Raw genomic sequence first — 20,829 nt, 5'->3', positions numbered from 1 at the left:
ACAGTAGCCTGAGTAAGGACGAACAACAGTGTTGTGTAAAAAGCTCTGCAAATCACAAAAAACCCTAATAATGAGCCAATAAATCAAACAACAGAAATGAAAATCAGTCATCACAAACTGGTCTTTTTATTTTTCTGAGATAAATCCACAGTACTTAAGTTGATAGACCCTGAAATGTCAAATACCTGTTTGTAAGGAAGGCAGTTATTCACATGAATAGCTATTTTTGTTTTTTTACAGTCTTGCTTGAAGTTCAATTAAATCAGTGACAAACTGCATAGGACTTAGTCTGAATTTTGAAAAAAAAAAAAAAAAGTAAAATCATATTTGCAGTAAAATGTAAACATCCATGTTGGAGTGCAAATACATTAAAGCCATTTTAAGATAACCGGCAAGGTATTACATTAGAAAAATAAAACGTCTTGAGTAAACAACCCAATGAATATTAAAGTTGAATGTAATTTTGAAGTGACTTTTCCTGCTTGTGTGGGTGTTATGTCCACATTTAAATGCAATATATATATTTTTTTTTACTGAATGTCAGCAAATCTTTACAGTTTATAGTCACCTGGGAATAAGGAAATTAAACTTGAGTTTCAGCCTCTGGTGTCACTTGTGCTGGATATGAGATAGTTCTTAAACTTTTTTCAATAACAGTATGTGCCCTGCGATTGGCTGGCAAACCAGTTCAGGGTGTACCCCGCCTCCTGCCCGATGATAGCTGGGATAGGCTCCAGCACGCCTGCGACCCTAGTGAGGCGAAGCGGCTCAGAAAATGGATGGATGAATATGTTGAGAACACACAAATGCATTGCTCAAAGTAAATTATGTTCATCAACAGAGCATATTTGATATATTTTCTGTTGTAGATGTCTCAGAGTGAAATTGTTCGTAAGGTCCTTGTGCATAGAAATGTACATATAATAATAAACATTTTCTCTGTGACTTAATTTTTTTCTATTCTCTTGCTTATTGTAATACTATATAGACATACTCCTATGCCCTGCGCAAAATGTGCTTTAGATTGCACCATAGCATACTTGTACATGAGCTTACACCTTCATTCAAGATAGAAAAAAAAATACACATGCTGAAATATAGCTATGCAGATAGACTAATACGCACGTTACTTAGGCTATGTAGTGTCTGCTACACCTTAATTGCATAAAAGGACTCAACTCACCATTACATATTAAAAAAATAATTAAAAACTAATACTTAGAACGCATACACAAACATCACATCTAACCACAATCAAGCATTTTGGTTTATAGCAGCAGAAGACAGAAATAGGGTTTTAGACTACGTGACGAGGTATATAAAAAAAGAAAAGATCAGCAACAATGGTTCAAGAGGACGGGTTGTGCGGTGTGTTCTACTATTTCATGGTTAGTACTTCTTTTAACTTAAACATATAGTATGTGCTGAGGTTTAATATTATATTTCATAATATATATGAAACCTGAATTAAACACACCCCTATTTAACGGACTTCGGATTTAACGGACACAAAATAGTGTCTAGTCTGAACTCAATACGCCCCCTCGTACAGTAGTTGACAAAGGCTGAGAGCTCCAGAATTGGCCGCTGTTGTTTACTGGCGCTGTGGCGCAATCAAGAGGCAGAGACTGGTACCCATATTTCTGGGTCGTCACAGATATGAAGACTAAGGCCGGCCAACAGAAATGCCTACGTGATGTCCATGCATTGCCTTTGACGGGAATGTTGCCCCTCCCAACATGGTCGTTAGCTTAGCGTTGCCATTGCTATAGGCATGCAGCTCAAAAGGGGCATGTCGTATCTATCTATTCACATCTATTGTTGTTGTTGACTGGAGCGAGCACTCATTCTTTAGTACGTATAAATGTCTCGCGAACACGTTATACCGAATTTAGTACAGTATACAGTTGTTTTTGTTGTCCTAACAGAGGTGAAAAAAGTAAGCGCAATAACCTCTCGGCTCATGACAGCGACGCTCTACTTGCCACTACAACTTTCTACCAGCACGCTATTATTACCCCTCCCAAGCACTAGCGAAGTTTGGATAAAATTAAAAACTTTTCAAACATTTGTTTTCAGTTTTTGGTACTGTACTGGATGTTTTTAGGCCACAAAAAAGTAACACATTTTGTACTGGACTGAGTGTTTTTAGGTCATGCAATAAAGTGCGTCAATTTGATGGACAATCTGCTTTAACTGACGACCCCCCCCTCCCTTTAGTCTGTTAAATAGTGGTTCCACTGTATCTGTAAGACTTTAGAGACACCGTTAGTAAATGTTTCTGAAGTATAGACTGGATGCCATGATACATCAGAGGAAGCAATAGTACAAACGTTCACTCAGTGAGACACTGGTGCATGCCGATGGAGCTTGAACAGCCCTTGACATAGGAGTGACGCAAGGTTCCACTGGACCCGCAAGTGGCAGCGATGCCACAGTTATTCAGGGTCGGGTTGAAGCAGGAGGCCGTGCTGGTGTTGGACTCTCGTAGAGGAAAAGGTTTCATGGTGGAGAGGATCAGGGCCAGGCAGTCAGCCACTTTCTTGTTGGGGGCACAGGCCAAAGCTGGGGTGTGGCCTGCACAGTTACAAAAACCGCAGCTGGAATAAGTGGCGGTTTTACATGAAAATAATGGTGGGGCATTAATCGCTTAGGTAGGCTCCTTACCAGGAAATCTACAGCACTCTTTGAATCTGATGTGCTTTTAAAATACTTCCTATGTCACAACTGCACCCTGCTAAACCACACAGACATCTAACAGTCTACATCATGTGTCATCCGTCCCTCCAAGAATGTTTATATGGCCCGCGAAAGGTTGCTATTATACTATACTACATTTTATTGTACTACAAAAGTAGCCATGAAAATGATGACCAAATGCAGGGGGCAATCATGCAATACGATGGGCTGATTGTTAGTGTGCCCATACAAAACATATTATTGTAAATGACAAGAAGTGTAACTGCCCTGCACGCTACACACATGCCAAGTGCTGCTCAGTTTCTGGCTAGAAGAAAAAAAATAAGACCACGGAACAACTCATTAATAGCTAATTTAAAAGATATTTTTTGGAAAACAAGAACAACAACAAATTCAAAAAACAAGAGTCCAGTTGCCTCTATTCAACCTTTGACTGAGCATTTACACAGACAAAGAAAAAACTAAATTCTTAACAAGCACACACATTTTTTTTTTTTTATATATATATATATATATATATATATATATATATATATATATATATAAAACTTGGGCAATTATGCTATTATTAGGCTAACAAAATGCAATTTCCAGTGGCATATAAACAACCGAATGAGCCAGAATAATAATTCACAGTTTTACTGTCTTTGTAGATTCTACTGTAACTCATAGTAATTCACAAAGGTAGAATTGAGGCAGCTGGATTCTTCTTGTTGAAGACGTTATACCTTCTATCTGAAAGGGTTCTTCAATTCAAAAATTTGAAGTGTGACGTCTCCAATATATACGTCTCTCGATGGTTTGTCCCCTGCAGGTGGTTACAATAGGTTTGTAGTTGTTGTCCAGCGTGGTTGATTTTACGACCGTCCTGCATACCAACCGGACGTTGATTTGCCTGGTGGCAGGTCGTTAAGTGGCCACACATCCAGCGGAAGGAGAAAATCTCCAGAGGAGGGATGTCAGGACATTGTTATGAAGTAGCCTTTTGGATTAAACAAACAAGAGTCCGGTTGCCTCGATTCAACCTTCACAAATCACGCTGTTGCACTTGTCTGCATCCCTCATTTTCTAAGACGAAGAAGAAGCTATTTCTGTGGCATTTTCCTAAAGAGGAAATACTCAAGCTGTTGATGTTTCATTTTAAATGCCATTAAATCTGTACTTTTATACTTAAAAGATAAGCGGTTTGTTTTGCATTTGGTTCCAATACTGTACCGAATGTGCACTGCACCATGAACTTAAAACCAAGGTATGCACCATACCATTTTTGGTGTACTGTTACACCTCCCACAATTAACATTTTTTGTGGTTTCACTGTTAGAACTGGGCCCCTCTGAGCAACCGTAACTACAACGTGGCCAGCGAAGAAAAGTTTGACACCCTAGCCATCGTAGGAATCATAACTACAGAAAGTGTAGCTCTCTAGCAGGTAGAGCAACATAAATAAACGTAAATGCTTATTATTTTTTCCAGTATTATTGCTAGCCAAAATTAGTAGGGCAAGTCATCTGTGCCCCAAATCCCAAAACAATAATTGGCATATGCCAGTCACACCCACTACACTGTTAAAATGACAAACAAGAGGCTGTTGTCGCTTTGGCCCTTGGCAGAGACATCACACGTGACTGATTCAGCACCATATTGACTGGTCCTGAGACATAAATGTAACTTAGTCATGAAAAAAATATTAGACCCTTGTTTCTTCAATTTCTTAATCATTTTAATGCCTGGTATCACTAAAGGTATATTACCTGAAGAGAACGACAAAAATGCAGCTGATTCCTTAATACTTAAGATTAATTCTATTCCCAGTGATTATGGTTATTATCAGCTCTTAAATTAAACTCGTGAGATTTTTGTTGTTGTCATCACTATATTCGTCCAAAGAAATATACCTTTAGTTGTACCAGGCATGAAGAAACAAGGGTGGTCTGATAATTTTTTACATGGAGTGTAGATTTGGTAACATGGCTTACCTTCGCCATCAACAGCCATGACCGCTGCTCCTCTGCTGAGTAACACCTGCACAACAGTCGCCAGACCTTTCCTTGCCGCGATGTGAAGGGGCCTGGATGAGCGAGAGATCTCATTACTGAGAACTATGGAGGTAAACTGTTGAACTCAAAAATTGCATCATCATCATGAGTGGTGCTGAACAGCACCCAGTAGAAGAAGCCAACTCACATTTGGAGTGCACAATTTGTTGCATTTATGAGGGAGTGGTCACTGATTTCTCCAAGAAGCAACAGGCCGCACATCTCGTGACCCTGTAGAATTACATTGGAGAGTCACATGCATGCATGTCTACAATGCTGAGAAGCTTCATATTCAAAAGACGAAATGGAATCTCGCCATATTGATCTCTTAATTTCACCTGAATTCAAAAGTTATTGTGGTTGTGCCACTGAGTGCCTAATAGTACATGCAAGTGTATTTGTGTGTGTGACCTTAATGCACGCTAAGTGAAGGGCTGTGTTATTATTGACATCCACCAGGGTCAGGTCTGGCTTCGCATTGTGCAGCAAGAATTCTGAAATGCATGAAAAAAAACACTTCATCTTGACTTGGGGATCTCATGTGCAGTGAACTGTATTTAGGATGATTATAGTGAGGAATACATCTGCATGCAAAGAAGGAATACATTCATTGTCAACATGTCTGAACTTAGCGTGATAAGTAGGAGGAAACTGGTCACTGAAGGACTCGAGCTATGGTTTTCTATGTAAGAGAAGATAAATGTTTACACTGTGAAAGGACACATACCAACAGCCATGGTATGGCCACAATCAGCAGCAATCATCAGAGCGGAGCACCCACTATAGTCGGCAGCATTGAGCTCTGCCCCCTGGGATAGGAGCAGCTGGAGTCCTAAAACATTTCCAGAGTAGGCCGCCGCATGCAGCGGGGTCCTGCCATCATACAAAAAAGACCAGAAAACACAACAAAATGAGGGTTCACAGGTGATATTTACTCACTTTAACTGATTCATGAGCTCTCATTTAAAAAATACCTTAAATGTGTTGCTTTTTTTTTTTTTTTTTTTTTTTTAAAACACAGGGACATCAGCAAAACCTAATTAAGTCTTTGGAAATGAAATTAAATAAAACAGTTTACAATGAAGAGTGTTAGCAATGATGAAAATTATTTGACTGAAATATTGAATACTGTGTCCCAAATGTACAAATAATGTTTATTGCTATAATAACGTACTCACAGTAGCTATATGTTTCAAGATAGACTTTAATGGCGAAAAGCAGAAAGTAACCCACCTTCCTTTGGCATCACTAATTTTAACTATTTGAGGACCAACTGTCTTTACAAGAAGTCCAGCAGCAACATCATGTCCTTTAATTCTGCAAAGGAACAAATATAAACTACAGTCCATTCAAATCTAAAAAAATTCTAGTAGATAAACATTTCCAACGGGACTCACAAAGCACAGTGCAATGGGTTGAAGGAATTTCCTTCCTGGTTGCCAAAAAGCTTGTTTTCAAGTAAAATACGTAAGCATCCTTCATGACCTACACAAGACGCAAAGATTATTTAAAAGCAAATGTATTCAAGAATGGATACAGTTCTGAGAAACTACCATATCACTGGCGTCGGGCCAAAACCTGCGATGTCCAAATTTGGTCACGTTCATATTTTAGAAAATAATCGATACTATTGGTCAGTCCCGATGCGTGTATGTTATCATCACAAATTATTCAACAATATAAAGTGTTGAAAATGTCTCTCTCTCTCTCTTTAATGAGTCAATGTTAAGGGCTCAACAAACATGCCGGGTTTTTTTCCCCCTGAAAAGTGATGGTTTGAGATGCAAGGTTTCCGGCCGACGCCAGCGATACGTTCTATTTTCTGTTGGATTTAGTTAGTTTGACATGGACTCTGTTTTTGCTTCCCTGTGATTTCTTGCACAGGAAAAAAAGACAAATATAAAAATAGATAACAAATGGGAAGAATGTTTGATTGCTTGGAACAGCCCAACGCTTTTTTATGTTTTTCTCTAGCAATGAACCACATTAGTTTCCTTACACTTACTTACATTGAAAATTTCATGGCTTCCTAATGTCTTACCATGGTAGGCAGCCCAATGAGTGGGCGTGTAGCCTCTGTAATCCAACATGGAGTCCAGAGGGTCTGCTTTCACTGCAGCTTGTAGTAAAGTGTGGAGTAGCTGTGTGTGGCCGCAGGACGCAGCAAGATGCAGCGCCATCCTTCCCTGAGAGTCTCGACACAGAGCAGAAGCACCATGTTCCAATAAAGCTGACACACTGTCATTGCTGCCCAGCATAGTCTGCAGGGCAAGGACAGAGAGATTTAAATATTGTTATAAAGACAAGCGAAGCACACATTCACATACTAACTAACGTACAGCTCGATGTAATGCAGTGAAGCCCTTATTGTCTCCGGCATCCGGATTTGCTCCTTTCTCCAACAGGATGTGGACACAATCAGTGTGACAACCAAGAGCTGCCAGCATGAGAGCAGTTCTGCAAATGAATAAAATAAGCCACTTCAGTAAATTTAGTTTGCACTTGTGATGTACAGGAATAAGTGTGCTTATATGCACATGTTTTGTGCAGGCCTGTCTACTATCTACACAGGACTTTTCTTTACAACACAGGCTTCTTCATAGGACTAATTTGTTACACTACTGTTTGAGCTGCATTAAACCAAAATAAAAGTACTGTAGAAGTAGATGCAATTATTTTTAATTCAGTTTATTTACTAGTTCCTGATTTTCCCTTAAAAGTATTTAAAACTTATGTTCATTATGTTGGTAAAGTAAGAAACAAGAAATTTGAATTACTGGCCAAACTTGTAAAACAGAAAAAAGTTATAATTCCCTTTACTTGAATTTGCAAAAAATAAATAATAATAATTCTAAAATGTCACTTATTAAAAAATATATACATATAGTAGTGCTATGAGGTAAAAGTTTAAGTAGCTCCTTGACCACACTCATAACACATTAAAAATCATCTTTCCTCATTGAAATGAATGGAAAGGCCATTAATCTGTGCCAGCCTCCTTCCCCCAAAAATGTAGTGTTTATTTTTCTGCTGTATGCTGAATGTCATGTGACCAATGTGGAAAACGGGATAGTTGACTTTCTGTGTACGCTACGCTAACGACCTAACGAGGATGGATGACATGATTGTCTGAAGCTGAACTTACGAAAATTTTGTTTTCTTTAAGACTGGTTTCTTTGGACAAAAGTTAAATACACGTATATAATTCATTTATACAAATATAATACTATACACGAACGAAACCTAAACAACGGCTACTGTCATCTTTGGTGACTCTGTGGTGACATCTGGTGTAAAAAAACAACAACATTGAAGACATTTAAAGATCCTACGGGTGCTATGTCACAGTCCCCTTCGCCATACACCCAAGCGAGGAGGAAATGCTTTTACCTGTTTTGCCGAATGGGGAAGTAGGTTGCTGATGTATCGGATTAAATGAAATAGCCCTCTATAATGTTGTACTTTATAAAAACATACAGTAATGACATAATAAAATAGAATGTAAAGAATTAAACAGTTTGTGCCAGATTTTTTGCTTCATCTTATTAGACATTGTGCTTCTCCTTGTCCCGATTCCGGTTCAGATTCTTTTACGGGGCTGGGACAAAAAAAGTTTGCGTGGTTTAAATAAGGGGTGCCCAAATCATAAACATCCATTTTCTCAGCAGCACGCAGCATAGATTAAAATGAACATTTTACTCTTTATAACCAGTATCAATATCAAACCTATAAACTAAAAGGCAATGTGTGTGTAACTAATCCAATTGACTTAATATTCATTAATTAATGTTTCAGCGCAAAGTTAAATATAGCATTGTTAAAATAGTTATTTGCGACTGTTTTATCACGTCAAATGGTATATATATACATATATGGATGGATACACCGGAACTCAGCATTTTGGCATGAAAGGTAACTTCACACTACACCGGTTAAAACGAAAGTAAAACTAGACGGCAAGAAAAAGTAATAAATGGAACCAAATGCTTTGTAAAACGTTAATTCCCTTACCTACCACCGATGAGGCACAAGTTTGGTGTTACATTTTGTCCCAATTCATTGTGATGTAAAGTTGATAGTTTGACCTTTGGTGAAGTTTTATCTCAATGTTAAACTTGTAATGCGAATGTTTCTACTTTCATTCCAGTGTGGTAAAATCATTTAGATTTGATTTTTGAGTCTGTCATCCGCTCTTACGTTGGTTTGAAGACAAAAATAAATGCTAAAAGGACATCCTCTCTGGTGATTGATCCTCTCTGGTGATTGGTCTGTTTGAGTCACATGCTGTGATGACGTACTCAGCGTTCCCCTTGATTCCACATACCACCTACGCCGCCGCCTTCTTGATCGATTTTGCAGCATAATTAAACGTATAATCTCGGTCCATTTGTTCTATCAGACACTGTTCCACGGTCGCCATTGCTGTTGCTTTGCTCCTTGTTCCGAAAAGGAAATTAAAAAAACTGCTACCGGAAATGGCCAAAAAAATGAAGCGGAAACTCCACCCTGTGGTGTCCCAGCCAATACCAGCCGTAGTGACCCCCCTGACTTCGAGGAGAACTGCAGGACATTTTCAAAACTGCGCGCGTGGGTTGCGCTCGAGCCGCAGTGACGTCAGTGCGGTCAACGCCCGCGAGAGTATAAAGAAGCCTTTAGTCCCGGTTCCAATCGGTTCTCCATTCTCCCTGGCCAACCCTATATGTAGACGGCCACAACTCCTCACTACTGCATTCGACTTTTATAGCGCTTTACAAGGAACTCAAAGGCACTTTACAATTGCACGCATCATTCATTCATTCACTTCTCAGTCACACCCTGGTGGTGGTAAGCTAACAAGCTGCAGTAATATTAGTCGTTCTTCACAGAGGATAAAGAATATGCCTATGAATATTGTTATATTATCTGGCTACGTGTTTCTCCTCCATTTGTGTTCAAACACCCGTTGCTTAAAGGGTTATAACACCACAACACCGATGCTACTAATTAGCCAGTTTATGGCCTTTTGCCATGTTTGTTAGCATTAAGTTAAACTGACTTTCCTAAGGCAAAGCTATGCGTTTGTTTTTAATAAACTTAGAATTATCTTTATCATATATTTACATTGACAGTTAACCTCAAATAGGAGTCGTAATAAGCAGCTTGAAGCCTCTTTTCTGAAGAATTGTTCACCATCTGCCAAACTTCTGTTTGTTGGAAATTAAGTTGAGGTGACTGCCACCATACAGCGCTCATATCTCAAATTGTGGCTCAAGTCAAAACGGACCAAAAAAAAATAAAAAATAAAAAAAATAAAAAATCATCTGAAAGACAAATAACTCTTATCTCAAGGCATCACAGTATTTCTGGGGTTATAGCTATTGTGCCAAGTGGGTGAGCTTGTTTTGTTGTAATCAATAATGAATAAGAACTGACTCACTGTCCTTGTGTGTCTTGGCTGTCAATAATATAAGCACTGTGTTCATTATTCACCAACAAAAGCAGACAGTCCACGTGGCCCACTGCAGCTGCACACACAAAAAAATACTATAAGGAAACAAAACATTAACCCAGAATCAAAATGAGTAATTTGTAAACTCAGACCTGCAGCATGGAGAGCAGTCCTCTTATGCTTATGCTCCTTCAATATGCAGGAAGCGCGATGTTCCAGTAGCACCTTGACACACGTGGTAAAGCCTCTCTGAGCAGCGAGGTGTAGAGCAGTTTCCCCCTCAACGTCTCGCACATCCAGACTCACTAACGTCTCACAGAGCAGGCGCAGGGCCTCGCAGTGACCATAATATGCCTATCAATACAGCACAGATGTTGCAACAGGCAATAGTCCTCATACCACAAGTAAGATACCCGTGATGGTCTTGAACTACTCACAGCTAAGTGCAGTGGGCTAACAGGAATATTACTTTCAGCCTCTTCTAGACAGTTGAAAGAGATCTCCAAGAGCTTGAAATAGGAAATAAAACAGATTGACTACCTAGGCAAAAACAAATACAATAATAATCTCTGAAAATAAAACTGTACCACTAACCATTTCCAGATGCTGTTTGTTGCCGTAAGCTGCTGCATAGTGGACAGCACTGTAACCTTTAGTGTTCTTTACAGTTGGGTTTCCTCCACTATCCAGCAAATATTCCAAACACCTGAACATAAAGAAACTTCAGGAATCCCAGAGTTCTCATTCTTTTGTTCAAATAAAAACAAACAGCCCTCCAATAAACTATGACTTCTAAAAATCAAGCAAGATAGCAAGAAATTTTTGTGATGTCATGAATCATTACCATCCGGCAAGCTTTGGACAACTCAAGATAAAAACATCACATTCATTTGTTATGGCACCAACTTTCAGAATGTTTATTTACAAAAATGCTTTGATATGTAGGACTACCTCTTATGAAAAATAAATACTCTGTCCAATAAAATGGGGATTATAAAACAGTGAATCACAATTAATTATATTTTTGCCATTAGAGCCCCCCTATTTGAAACTTGCAGTACAGCCAAATCGTTAGGTACACCTGCGCAATCTTATGAAATTCAACACAATTGCTGTAATGTATTTAAATATCTGTTTACACAAAGATCATTGATTGAAATGCAGAGTGAAGTCCTAATTTTATTTAATTTGTTTATTATTGTGGTCATAGTTGTGATATTGTGTAGCTTTGTAATATTTTGTACCTCCCACGTAGCTAAAAAAGGTGACCAAAATGAGGCAGAACTTTGATATAGCGCAGTATTGAATCATAATACATTGTGCAGGTGTACCTAATGTTGTGGCTGTGTCAGTTCTCATGAATAAAGTGTGACGTACAGCGAGGTTTCTTGTTCCTTTTCCACACTGCAGTCGGACCTTGTCTCCACTCTGAGTAACGAAAAGGTTGACACAATTGACATTCTTTAACTTGCATCCTAAACTGGCAGCATGTATATTTGTCATTGCACCAGGACTTTACCCGAAGAATGTGTGCGATGCAGCAGCATAGTGTAGAGGGCTGCAGCCCATCAGGTCTAACTCGTTGATCTCTGAGCCACCTCTCACCAGTGTGACCGTGCACTGGCTGTTACCGTTGGCCGCAGCGTAGTGCAAAGGAGATCTGCGGGGCAAAACAGTGAATGGCTACGATAATAAACCATGACAGATATGCAGCATTAAAATGTATTTTGCTTACCTTCCCAAATGATCCTTTACATCAAGGTCAGCTCCATTATTTATCAACATGTTAAGACAGTCAATATTTCTGCCAACAACATAAGAACATGTTCATTTATACAACAACTTTGATCTGCCAACAACAAACGTGTGTGTCTGTGTTACCCTCCAAATGCAGCTGCATGCAGACAGGTCCTCCCAAGGTCATCCTGTGTGTTTATATCAAAACCAAACAATGGTATCTGGCAGCTTGTTGGCGAACACACAATGTTATAATACTGTCCTATATGATACACAAGTAAAAGTGTTATAAGTAAATGTTGAACATGTAGGCAGCTAACGTGACGAAGACTGCTGTATTCATCGGACAATTTCTCACCATTCGTGAGCAACTTCCGACAGCAGTCTGAAAAGCCATACAGCGCTGCCAGGTGTAATGGAAGCATCCCATGAATCCCCTGTCTACAGAATGTCAGATCAACTATTATTCATACTGTACATATAATGTTCTTGAAGACATGCACTATTTAGACAAGTACAGGGGGTCCTCTGTTTACAGTGCTCCCAACATATGCAGCTTCAAGGTTATGAACAGCGTGCTATGAACCAGTTTGTGCAGCGCCGTCAGAATACATCGTCAAGCGGCACAAGAAGGCATGCTCAGCTGCTGAACCTTATCACTGCAATAGTGCAGATAAGTGAACGATCACAGCACGTTCAAATTCAAGTTACATCACCGCCATAGGAATGAAACTATCGTAAACCGAGTACCTCCTGTACTGGAACACAGGAAGTCACACATGGAATAAAATAAGGAGTTCCCATCTTGGCTTGTCACGTCGATTATCTGGGAGACAAATGCCAACATGCTGGAAGTTGGCCAAGTTTAGGAACCTGACACTGTAACAGATTATGAATGTTATAATAACAGTATGTGTAGTCGTGGAATTTAGTAGAAAGTGTGCCGGGATCATGAGAAAAGACGATGCAGTTCATGGAGTGAATGGTGAACACCATGTAAAGAATGCCACAGTCGAGCCATGCGGCGAGTCAGCATCATTCAAAGTGCATTTCTTGGCTCTATATCTGTGTAAACAATATATTTTGCCATGAAAAGCCCTAATTATTATTTTGAAATCAGGTGTCACAAAAGCAAACGATATAAGCATCAAAGTAACTGTTCTGCTTGACATGTTTCTTTTCACAAAAAGCTCTTTTTCTCCTCCTTAGATCAGAAACCAGTATTTTGGTCAAACCAACCCCTGCTCATTACTAAAGAACGGAAAAAGTTAGAAACAAACTTTTTGTTCTGATGAAAGAAGAGAGTCTACTTTATTTGTAAGTTCAGTGCTATTGAAAGATCAGTCAAATGGTCTAAAATGGCAGGCAATATAGGGAACTCTGCTTTTAAAATGGGTGGCACTGAATAAGTTGAACAGGCCCAGATTTTACACTAAGTAAACCAAATTGTGAGTAAATTGAGACAAGATAATTATTTCAGTATTTTGGTTTTAAGGTGTGCTGTGAGATTTTCTTATGTATAATAGATGCCTTGGCTCAATAAAGGTTGGGAAACACAGGTCTTCATTATAACGGGATTAATTTGTAAAACTGTTCCTTGTATAGAAATAAATTTTACCTAGCTTTGTCAGCACCATTTGTCAGCAGAGTGCTGAGCAACAACTCCTGACCATATCGGGCAGCAACATGGAGAGGAGTGTTGCCATATATGTCAACACAGTCAATTTCACCACCTGGGCAGAAGGCAAGTACAATTAAATGACAAGTTGTAATATTTTGAGGCACAATTGACTGCCAAAGACAGTACATTAATGTTGCATTCTCTTGACATCAATATTTTGTTTACCATTTTGGATAAGAATCTGGGAGCCTGTGAAGCGGCCATGCATAGCAGCCATATGCAAAGGGCTCTTCCCTTCTTTACTCTGTTGAAGAAATTATTTCAGTGAGTTAGAAGCTCTGAGAAGACACATTTCTCCAAATACTTTTTTCCCCTTCTACCTGCACGTTGACATCAGCCCCATTGTTAATGAGGAGCTCAACACACAGCACACCGCTGGACGAGGCGGCGGCCAGGTGCAGTGGAGTGTTGCCGTGGTGGTTGGGCTGGTTGATGTTAGCGCCACAGTTGACCAGCTCAGAAGCCACAGTGTCCTGGCCCGTCTGGCAGGCCATATGGAGCGCTGTGTTTCCAAATGCGTTTGGTTCATCAGTCTGGAAGGCAGGGAAGGAATAAAAATCCATCCATCCATCCATTTTCTGAGCCGCTTCTCCTCACTCGGGTTGCGGGCGTGATGTAGCGTATCCCAGTTATCATCGGGCAGGAGACGGGGTACACCCTAAACTGGTTGCCAGCCAATCGAAGGGCACATACAAACAAACAACCATTCACACTCACATTCACACCTACGGGCAATTTAGAGTTGTCAATTAACCTACCATGCGTGTTTGTGGGATGTGGGAGGAAACCGGAGTGCCCGGAGAAAACCCACGCAGGCACAGGGAGAACATGCAAACTCCACACAGACGGGGCCAGGGATTGAACCCTGGTCCTCAGAACTGCGAGGCAGACTAACCAGTCGGTCACCGTGCCGAATAAAAATCATAATAATTTTTCTGTTGGTTCGCAGCCACTGAAAAACAATACAATGAAACTTCTGAAGCTGAATGTCCCTTTGGTTGTATAAATCACAATTCAATTAAAAAATGCATGACGTCAGCACCACAAAAGACCCAAGATCAGCAAGTATTCAAGGATTAACTTCTTTTTTTTTTGTTTTTTGAGGAGGGATTGATTGGTAATGATTTAGGATTTTGCCCCACTGCGGACAAAAAAAAGTTAAACTTCTGACTACTGCAGAGGTGTGCTTGGGCAAAGTAGGGACAACCCAATCCTAGCTCAAGACACGGAGCAGTGTTTGGGGACCCCTTTATTTCGACATCTTTCCTTGCATGCCTGTATGCGTGTTCTCTGTGTGGGGTGCAAAACAAAAAGATAGGCAGCAGAGTGTATGTTGAATGACCCCTTGAAGGATTATAATAATCAATTCATTTTCTATAGCGGTTGTCCTTATTAGGGTCATGGGTGAGCTGTAGCCTATCTCAGCTGGCTTTGAGCAAAAGGTGGGGTACACTCTGGACTGATCACCAGCCAATGGAAGGGTGCATATTGTTATGACAAAATATAGTCTATACTCTTTTCTTAAATTATCCTCTAGTTTATTAAATTATCCCATAGTTTTGTGTGACTTTTTCAAATATACTTAGTAGCTTAATTGTTTCTTCCCTTCGGTCACCCTGTCTCGGTGGTTACACCAACATCCCTTTTCTCTCAAGGACAAGATAACTGTGTGAAAAGGTCTTTATTTCGTCTTTCCTCATTTCCCTCCCATTTTAGTTTAACAGTGCTGTGCTCTTCCGTGTTCTTCAAAGACAGGCAGAGACCCGAAGCAACTGTAACCTTTCTTGACTCTCTCTCTCTCTCTCTCTCTTTGCAAAGATATTAAAACTACAAAAGACAAGATTGTTTCCTTATTTGCCTTTTTAAAAACATACACTAGCATGCATGCTACCATATGATTTAGCATGCATGCATGCATGCATGCTACTGTATGTTTTAAGCTAGCGTATGTTTTACCATGCCTGCACCCAATAATACGTGCGCCTTATGCATGTGTTAAATACAGAAATAGACCACGTAACTGAGACTGCACCTTTTAATGTGGTGCGCCTTACGGTTGCGAAAATACGGTACATAGACAAACACCCATTCACACATATGCACAATATAGTCTTCCGGCCTACCTTGGAAAAAAATCTAACACATTGTTTTACTTTTTAAAACATATTTTCAGTATACAAATAGGAAACCATACCTCCACTCCTAGTACCAGTAGATATTTGACCACACCTAAATGTCCACTGATTGCTGCAGCATGGAGCGGTGTGTAGCCACGTTTGTCTTTGCATGTCACATCGGCACTTTGAGATACCAGTATCTTCACGACATCCAAATGTCCTGGAGGGGATTACAATATGTATCACACATCTGCCACAATATTTCAATCACATCTCATTTTTTTGTAAACCGCACTAACCACCGTTGTAAATCATTCAATGTATATGCCATGTGTCTGTGGTTTCAGATTTTTAATTAAGACAATAAATACACTGTACACTCAAAATAAGAGTCCATGTTTACATTTAGTTTCTATCTATTAGCTGATAAATTGTGAACATAATAAACTTCTCAGGTGATTTTATTTATGCTCACACTGCACCGAGTTTATTATTTACATTCCTGGGCAACATATAGCTGCCTGCTCTTATCTACTTTAGAGTGAGGAAGTGATAAGCAACAGAGTGGTAAGTGACTTAACAGAAGTGGATACACACAAACTGAGCTGTTCACTTAGAATCACGTTGTTACCAGGGGGAAATAAACACCCCTGCAGGCGAGAGTTGTACTGCACACAGCTTTATTAATAGTTGCTGGGACTACAGTAACCTTTGTGTTTAAAGAGTCACAGGAAGGTTTCCAGAATTTCCTTCCAGAAAGTCTCAGATTTTTCATTTGAGAAGAAAATACCTTTAAGAGTGAGTTTTTTGTAATTAATATGTCTGGTGATTAGGATGCAGTAGTTGTAAATGTGTCAATACATTTAAACAAAACAAACAACAAAGTTTTTCCGCATTCTCTCACAAATTTTCAGTCAACACCACCACCACCACCACTTACCAAGATATGCAGCCCAGTGGATAGGCTGCCTTTCCTTTTTGTCTTTGCCGCTCGTGTTGGCACCTTTCCTGAGAAGCAAGTTCACCATCTGTAGAAAGTAAGCAACTGTCTTACAGTTCGAAATGGAAAAATGTACTTTCGACAATGAAAGAAATTTAAAAGCCCCAACAATCAACAAGCACAGACCCATGAATATCTTTAGGCAATTGTACCTCTCCATGGCCACTGTGTGCTGCGTGATGCAAAGGTGTTCTTCCTGAGCGGTCATAAACATCCAGGCTGCACACAAGCGGTATCAGCGATTTGGCACAGCCTGTAGCCCAGTTTGCCGCAGCCATGTGTAGTGGTGTGTGCCAGAATTTGTCCCGTGTGTTGATCTCTGCACCGTGCCTTAGGAGCAGCTCTACAGCCCTCTGAAAAGAAGAAAAAATATCAAGGGAAGTCAAATAAAACAATCTGTGCACTGTGTTTCTTGAAATGTTCAAATGAAAAGAAAGCACATACTTCATTTCTGGAGGCAGCTGCTCGATGTAAAGGAGTCAGCAAACCATGGTCGTTAGCGTTGACATTGGCACCTGTTAGAAAGCGTAAAAATGGCTTTATGGTTTGTTTTTAAGGTGATTTAGGGATTCTCAATATTTCTAACTTTACCTGCAGTGATAAGTAGTTCCATAATATGAATGTCACCAAGGTAGGCAGCAGCATGAAGTGGTGTGCTTTGTTCATGGTCCTGTGAAAAATATTATGGAAGCATTAACCCAACAAATATTGGAAAATTCTATCCAAAAAAACCCCATCATAATAGTGAAAAAATATTACCAATGAATTGACATCTTCTTTATGGCTTAACAAAAATGTCACTTCTTCAGTACTTCGGCTGAAAATTGCTTGGACCAAAGGACACTGAAACAAAAACAAAAAAAAACAATAAACTTGAGAAAACACAAATTCAAAACCATAAGGGAGTAGAAATGATCCATGGATTATTACAAACCAGAAAAGAATTGTTTGACTAAGGCCTGGAAAGCCACGTATTAACCAGTAAGCACCAAAATCTTATGGAGAACATAAACTAATTATATTGCCCTACATCAAGAGATAATTGTTCAGATTTAAATATGATGAAAAAACATAAGCTACATAACTAGGAATGCATCGATATCGATACTGACTGTACTCATACTTCTCCGATACTACGACACCGATATCACTTTACCAGCCTGACATTACTATTGTATTTTATTTTTATTCATTCAGATACATATCAGCGAGACACCACAACTGCTTGAGAAGACAACCCACTGCAGTACTGGGGGGTTAATAAAGTAGTAAAATGTCCGTGGTTGCATGTGTTATGTGTGTGCAGGTGGGCGGACGCACCCAAACCAGCGGCTTGCTTGGTTATTTGGTTTGCGCTGCTAAGTCACGTAACAGAACAACTTCAAAACCAGTGTTGCCACAGTTACCTTGAAAAAGTAACAGGTACTTTACTGATTACTTGATTTCGAAAGTAACTAAGTTAAAAAAAAAAAACTTTTTAGTTACTTTCAGCAGCTGCCAAGTGGCAGGAATACCACTTATCCACAGTACAAAAAAAAGCATCATCTTAACTGTACCCATTACTTGGTAATCTACACCACACAAGTTACAGAATGATGTCATCAATATGAACCAATAACTTATTAGTGTAGTTGAAGCCAAATTAAATCGGCAATTTAGTGCAGACTTGACATGACAACACAGTGCAGTAAGTACCTAAACGTAAACAAGCACACCAGTCTCAGTACACTTCTCTCAAGACTTAACTGATAGATGCCGATTGTGGTCCATGAAGGCAACGGTGTGTGCGTGCGTGCGTTTGTGTACATAAACGTGAAAGTGAGAGGCGGTTTGATTGAGAAGCACTTACTTACGTGACGTCAGCTGTTAACCCACAATGCATTGCGCGCTTAGCACGACAGTAAAACTATTCTTAATGTGTAAATAAAAAAGTAACATCAATCAAATACACTTTTTACAAAGGAAAATAATGAATACTGTGGCAATAGTGAAAACGTGCATTTCTTTTCTTATGGTACTGCACCGTCACTGTGCACTGTAGAATTAACAATCACCTCCCAATCACTTTCTGCCACTTATTGAGAAATTAGTGGTATGTGTTAACGGTTAAATGCTATGAATGGCTGCACTGCGATTTTTCAACTCACCAGCAGCCACAAATCAGTACTTAGTGCAAGACATTGACGATTCAAAAGTAACTATTGCTGTTTGAAAAAGTATCTATAGTCTGATTACTCTCCCGGGGAAAGTAACGCATTACTTTGCTTGTTACTTCAAAAGTCTGCGTTACTTTGTATTTTTGTTACTTTGTAACATGTTACCGGCATCACTGTTCAAAACCCAAGAGGGGTTTGCTTGACAGAACCTAAGCAGTGCAAGAGCAAGCGAAACTGAAACTACTGTACCGATATTTTCAGGTTCGTATCGATCCGATACCAATACTGACTTGGTATCGATCTCGGCGCCCTTTGCACAATGGTCATTGCACCGGACTATTGCTATATTAGTCATTCAAACTGCTCTAAGTGCTAGAGGACTCTGCATCTTTCTGCACAATTGTAAAAAAAAATAAAATAAATAAAAAGTGTATCGGCATTACCAGATAACTAGCAACCCTTTATTGCTCTGTGGCTGTTTTTGAATGTCTTAATGTCTCAAAAGTGTTCTCTGTCAATTGACTTTCTGTTGTCGTACAAGAGCGGCTCCAACTTCCGGAGACAAATTCCTTGTGTGTTTTTTGGACATACTTGGCAAATAAAGAGGATTCTGATACTATCGATAATTGTATCGATCCAGCCACCATTAGTAAGTATTGGTTCCACTGTATAGCCCGTAAGGCAATACGACACTACCATTTATTAATTAACGAAAATATGCGTGAACTCGATAACTCTCGGTCGGCCGTTGGGTTGAACCGGTTTTCTGCCAACCGAGGCACCACGTGACCATTGGGCGAATGCTCCCAAAAACGACATCAGTCTGAGCAGATGCTTCATACTGTATTCACTTTCCAAAGTTAGTTTGATACTTTAAGCCCCATAAGACTTTTGTTTTTGACTATTTAGGTTTACTTATAATTATTATATAAAATTCCAATATTGTGTTCAGAGGCTCATAATTTTTTTAAAATAACGAAAGTGTCAAGTTAATAGCGGTGAATCGTATAAACGATGTGCTATTAAAAGCATGTTTGTTCCGACTTTACAAAAGCACAAACCAAAAAGTTCAGTTGCACGACAAACAGAAACGTAAACGTGGTTGTTCAAATATAGCCGGATGCCCGTTAGCAAACTTTGCTTGACATGTCGCCAAGTCAACCAATTGCAAAGACCATTTCAAAGTTAGGAAACAACCTATATTTTATTTATCACAATGCTTTTCACGTACCTGGTCCTTGATATCTCTACACTCCATTCCTCAAGTCTCCTGTTCACGCTTTCATTCACACCGTGTGTGTATACATGTTCCTCAGTAGCAGCTCGTTAGCCTCGTTAGCGACAGGCGAGTACATTTGTGGTGTCCAGTGTGGGCAAAGGTCTCGCGAGAAGTCCCAACAAGACGGCTTGGTTGTGTAAAAAAAATAAAATCGAATTAATTAAAAAAATAAATAAATACCGACTTTGTAACACTGTCAAAAACAATCATAAATTGAAGGTAGTGCTTTATCTACCAATAAATTAATCTGTGACCCTCTTGCCAGCTCCAACATTGCAGTGGTGTCAGTGACAAGCCAAAACCATAAACATATGTACTGTACAAAATGCAAGGACTGTACATGGACTAAACATCATAATGCGTCTTTGTACAACATGTACAAATTTCATACCTCCTGTTCACCCATTCACACTCACGTTTATATATTTGGGAAACAGATGGAACCCCAAAACAATGTATGTAATTTATAATCGGATTATTACTATAATGTTTAGTCCCATATATAAAGCGCCCAAAAATGTTTTTAATTGCCTATAGATCCCACCAGATGGCAGCAACGCACTTTTGTTTATGTTAAACAAAGTTTTGGCCTGACTAAATGAAGCTCCTCCCCTCAGGTAAATATAGTTGATTGACACCAAGATGCTACCAGATAACGCCAGAACAATATCTTTCTACTAGACATGGAGCACAAT

General features: G+C 39.4%; 1 protein-coding gene across 1 annotated transcript; it reads right to left on the bottom strand.

Moving 5' to 3' along the window:
- Window positions 1–140: 140 nt before the first annotated feature.
- On the bottom strand, window positions 141–20,217 carry LOC133409179 (serine/threonine-protein phosphatase 6 regulatory ankyrin repeat subunit C-like). The gene is made up of 28 exons (XM_061688833.1): window positions 20,087–20,217; window positions 17,459–17,542; window positions 17,291–17,369; window positions 17,144–17,214; window positions 16,852–17,052; window positions 16,640–16,727; window positions 15,777–15,919; window positions 13,903–14,115; window positions 13,748–13,826; window positions 13,520–13,634; window positions 12,260–12,342; window positions 12,046–12,163; window positions 11,900–11,968; window positions 11,684–11,824; window positions 11,542–11,592; window positions 10,759–10,870; window positions 10,602–10,673; window positions 10,317–10,518; window positions 10,153–10,240; window positions 7,076–7,193; window positions 6,778–6,997; window positions 6,134–6,221; window positions 5,970–6,053; window positions 5,464–5,609; window positions 5,148–5,230; window positions 4,885–4,967; window positions 4,677–4,768; window positions 141–2,577 (listed from the first exon to the last, which is right to left on the bottom strand). The coding sequence occupies exons 1-28, from the start codon at window positions 20,111–20,113 to the stop codon at window positions 2,336–2,338; spliced, it is 3,192 nt and encodes a 1,063-aa protein (XP_061544817.1). The 5' UTR covers window positions 20,114–20,217; the 3' UTR covers window positions 141–2,335.
- Window positions 20,218–20,829: the final 612 nt, after the last annotated feature.

Source organism: Phycodurus eques, chromosome 10, assembly GCF_024500275.1.
Source record: "Phycodurus eques isolate BA_2022a chromosome 10, UOR_Pequ_1.1, whole genome shotgun sequence".
NCBI lineage: Eukaryota > Metazoa > Chordata > Actinopteri > Syngnathiformes > Syngnathidae > Phycodurus > Phycodurus eques.
This window is presented reverse-complemented; position numbering and strand designations above follow the sequence as displayed.

Excerpts from the sequence above, each read along its gene's own strand:
- LOC133409179 (XM_061688833.1), bottom strand. The coding sequence starts at position 20,113 with ATGGAGTGTAGAGATATCAAGGACCAG. Across the intron at positions 17,215-17,290 it reads GGAACTACTTATCACTGCAG|GTGCCAATGTCAACGCTAAC; the intron begins GTAAAGTTAGAA and ends GCTTTCTAACAG. Across the intron at positions 12,343-13,519 it reads AATGGTGCTGACAAAGCTAG|ACAGGGGATTCATGGGATGC; the intron begins GTAAAATTTATT and ends GACATTCTGTAG.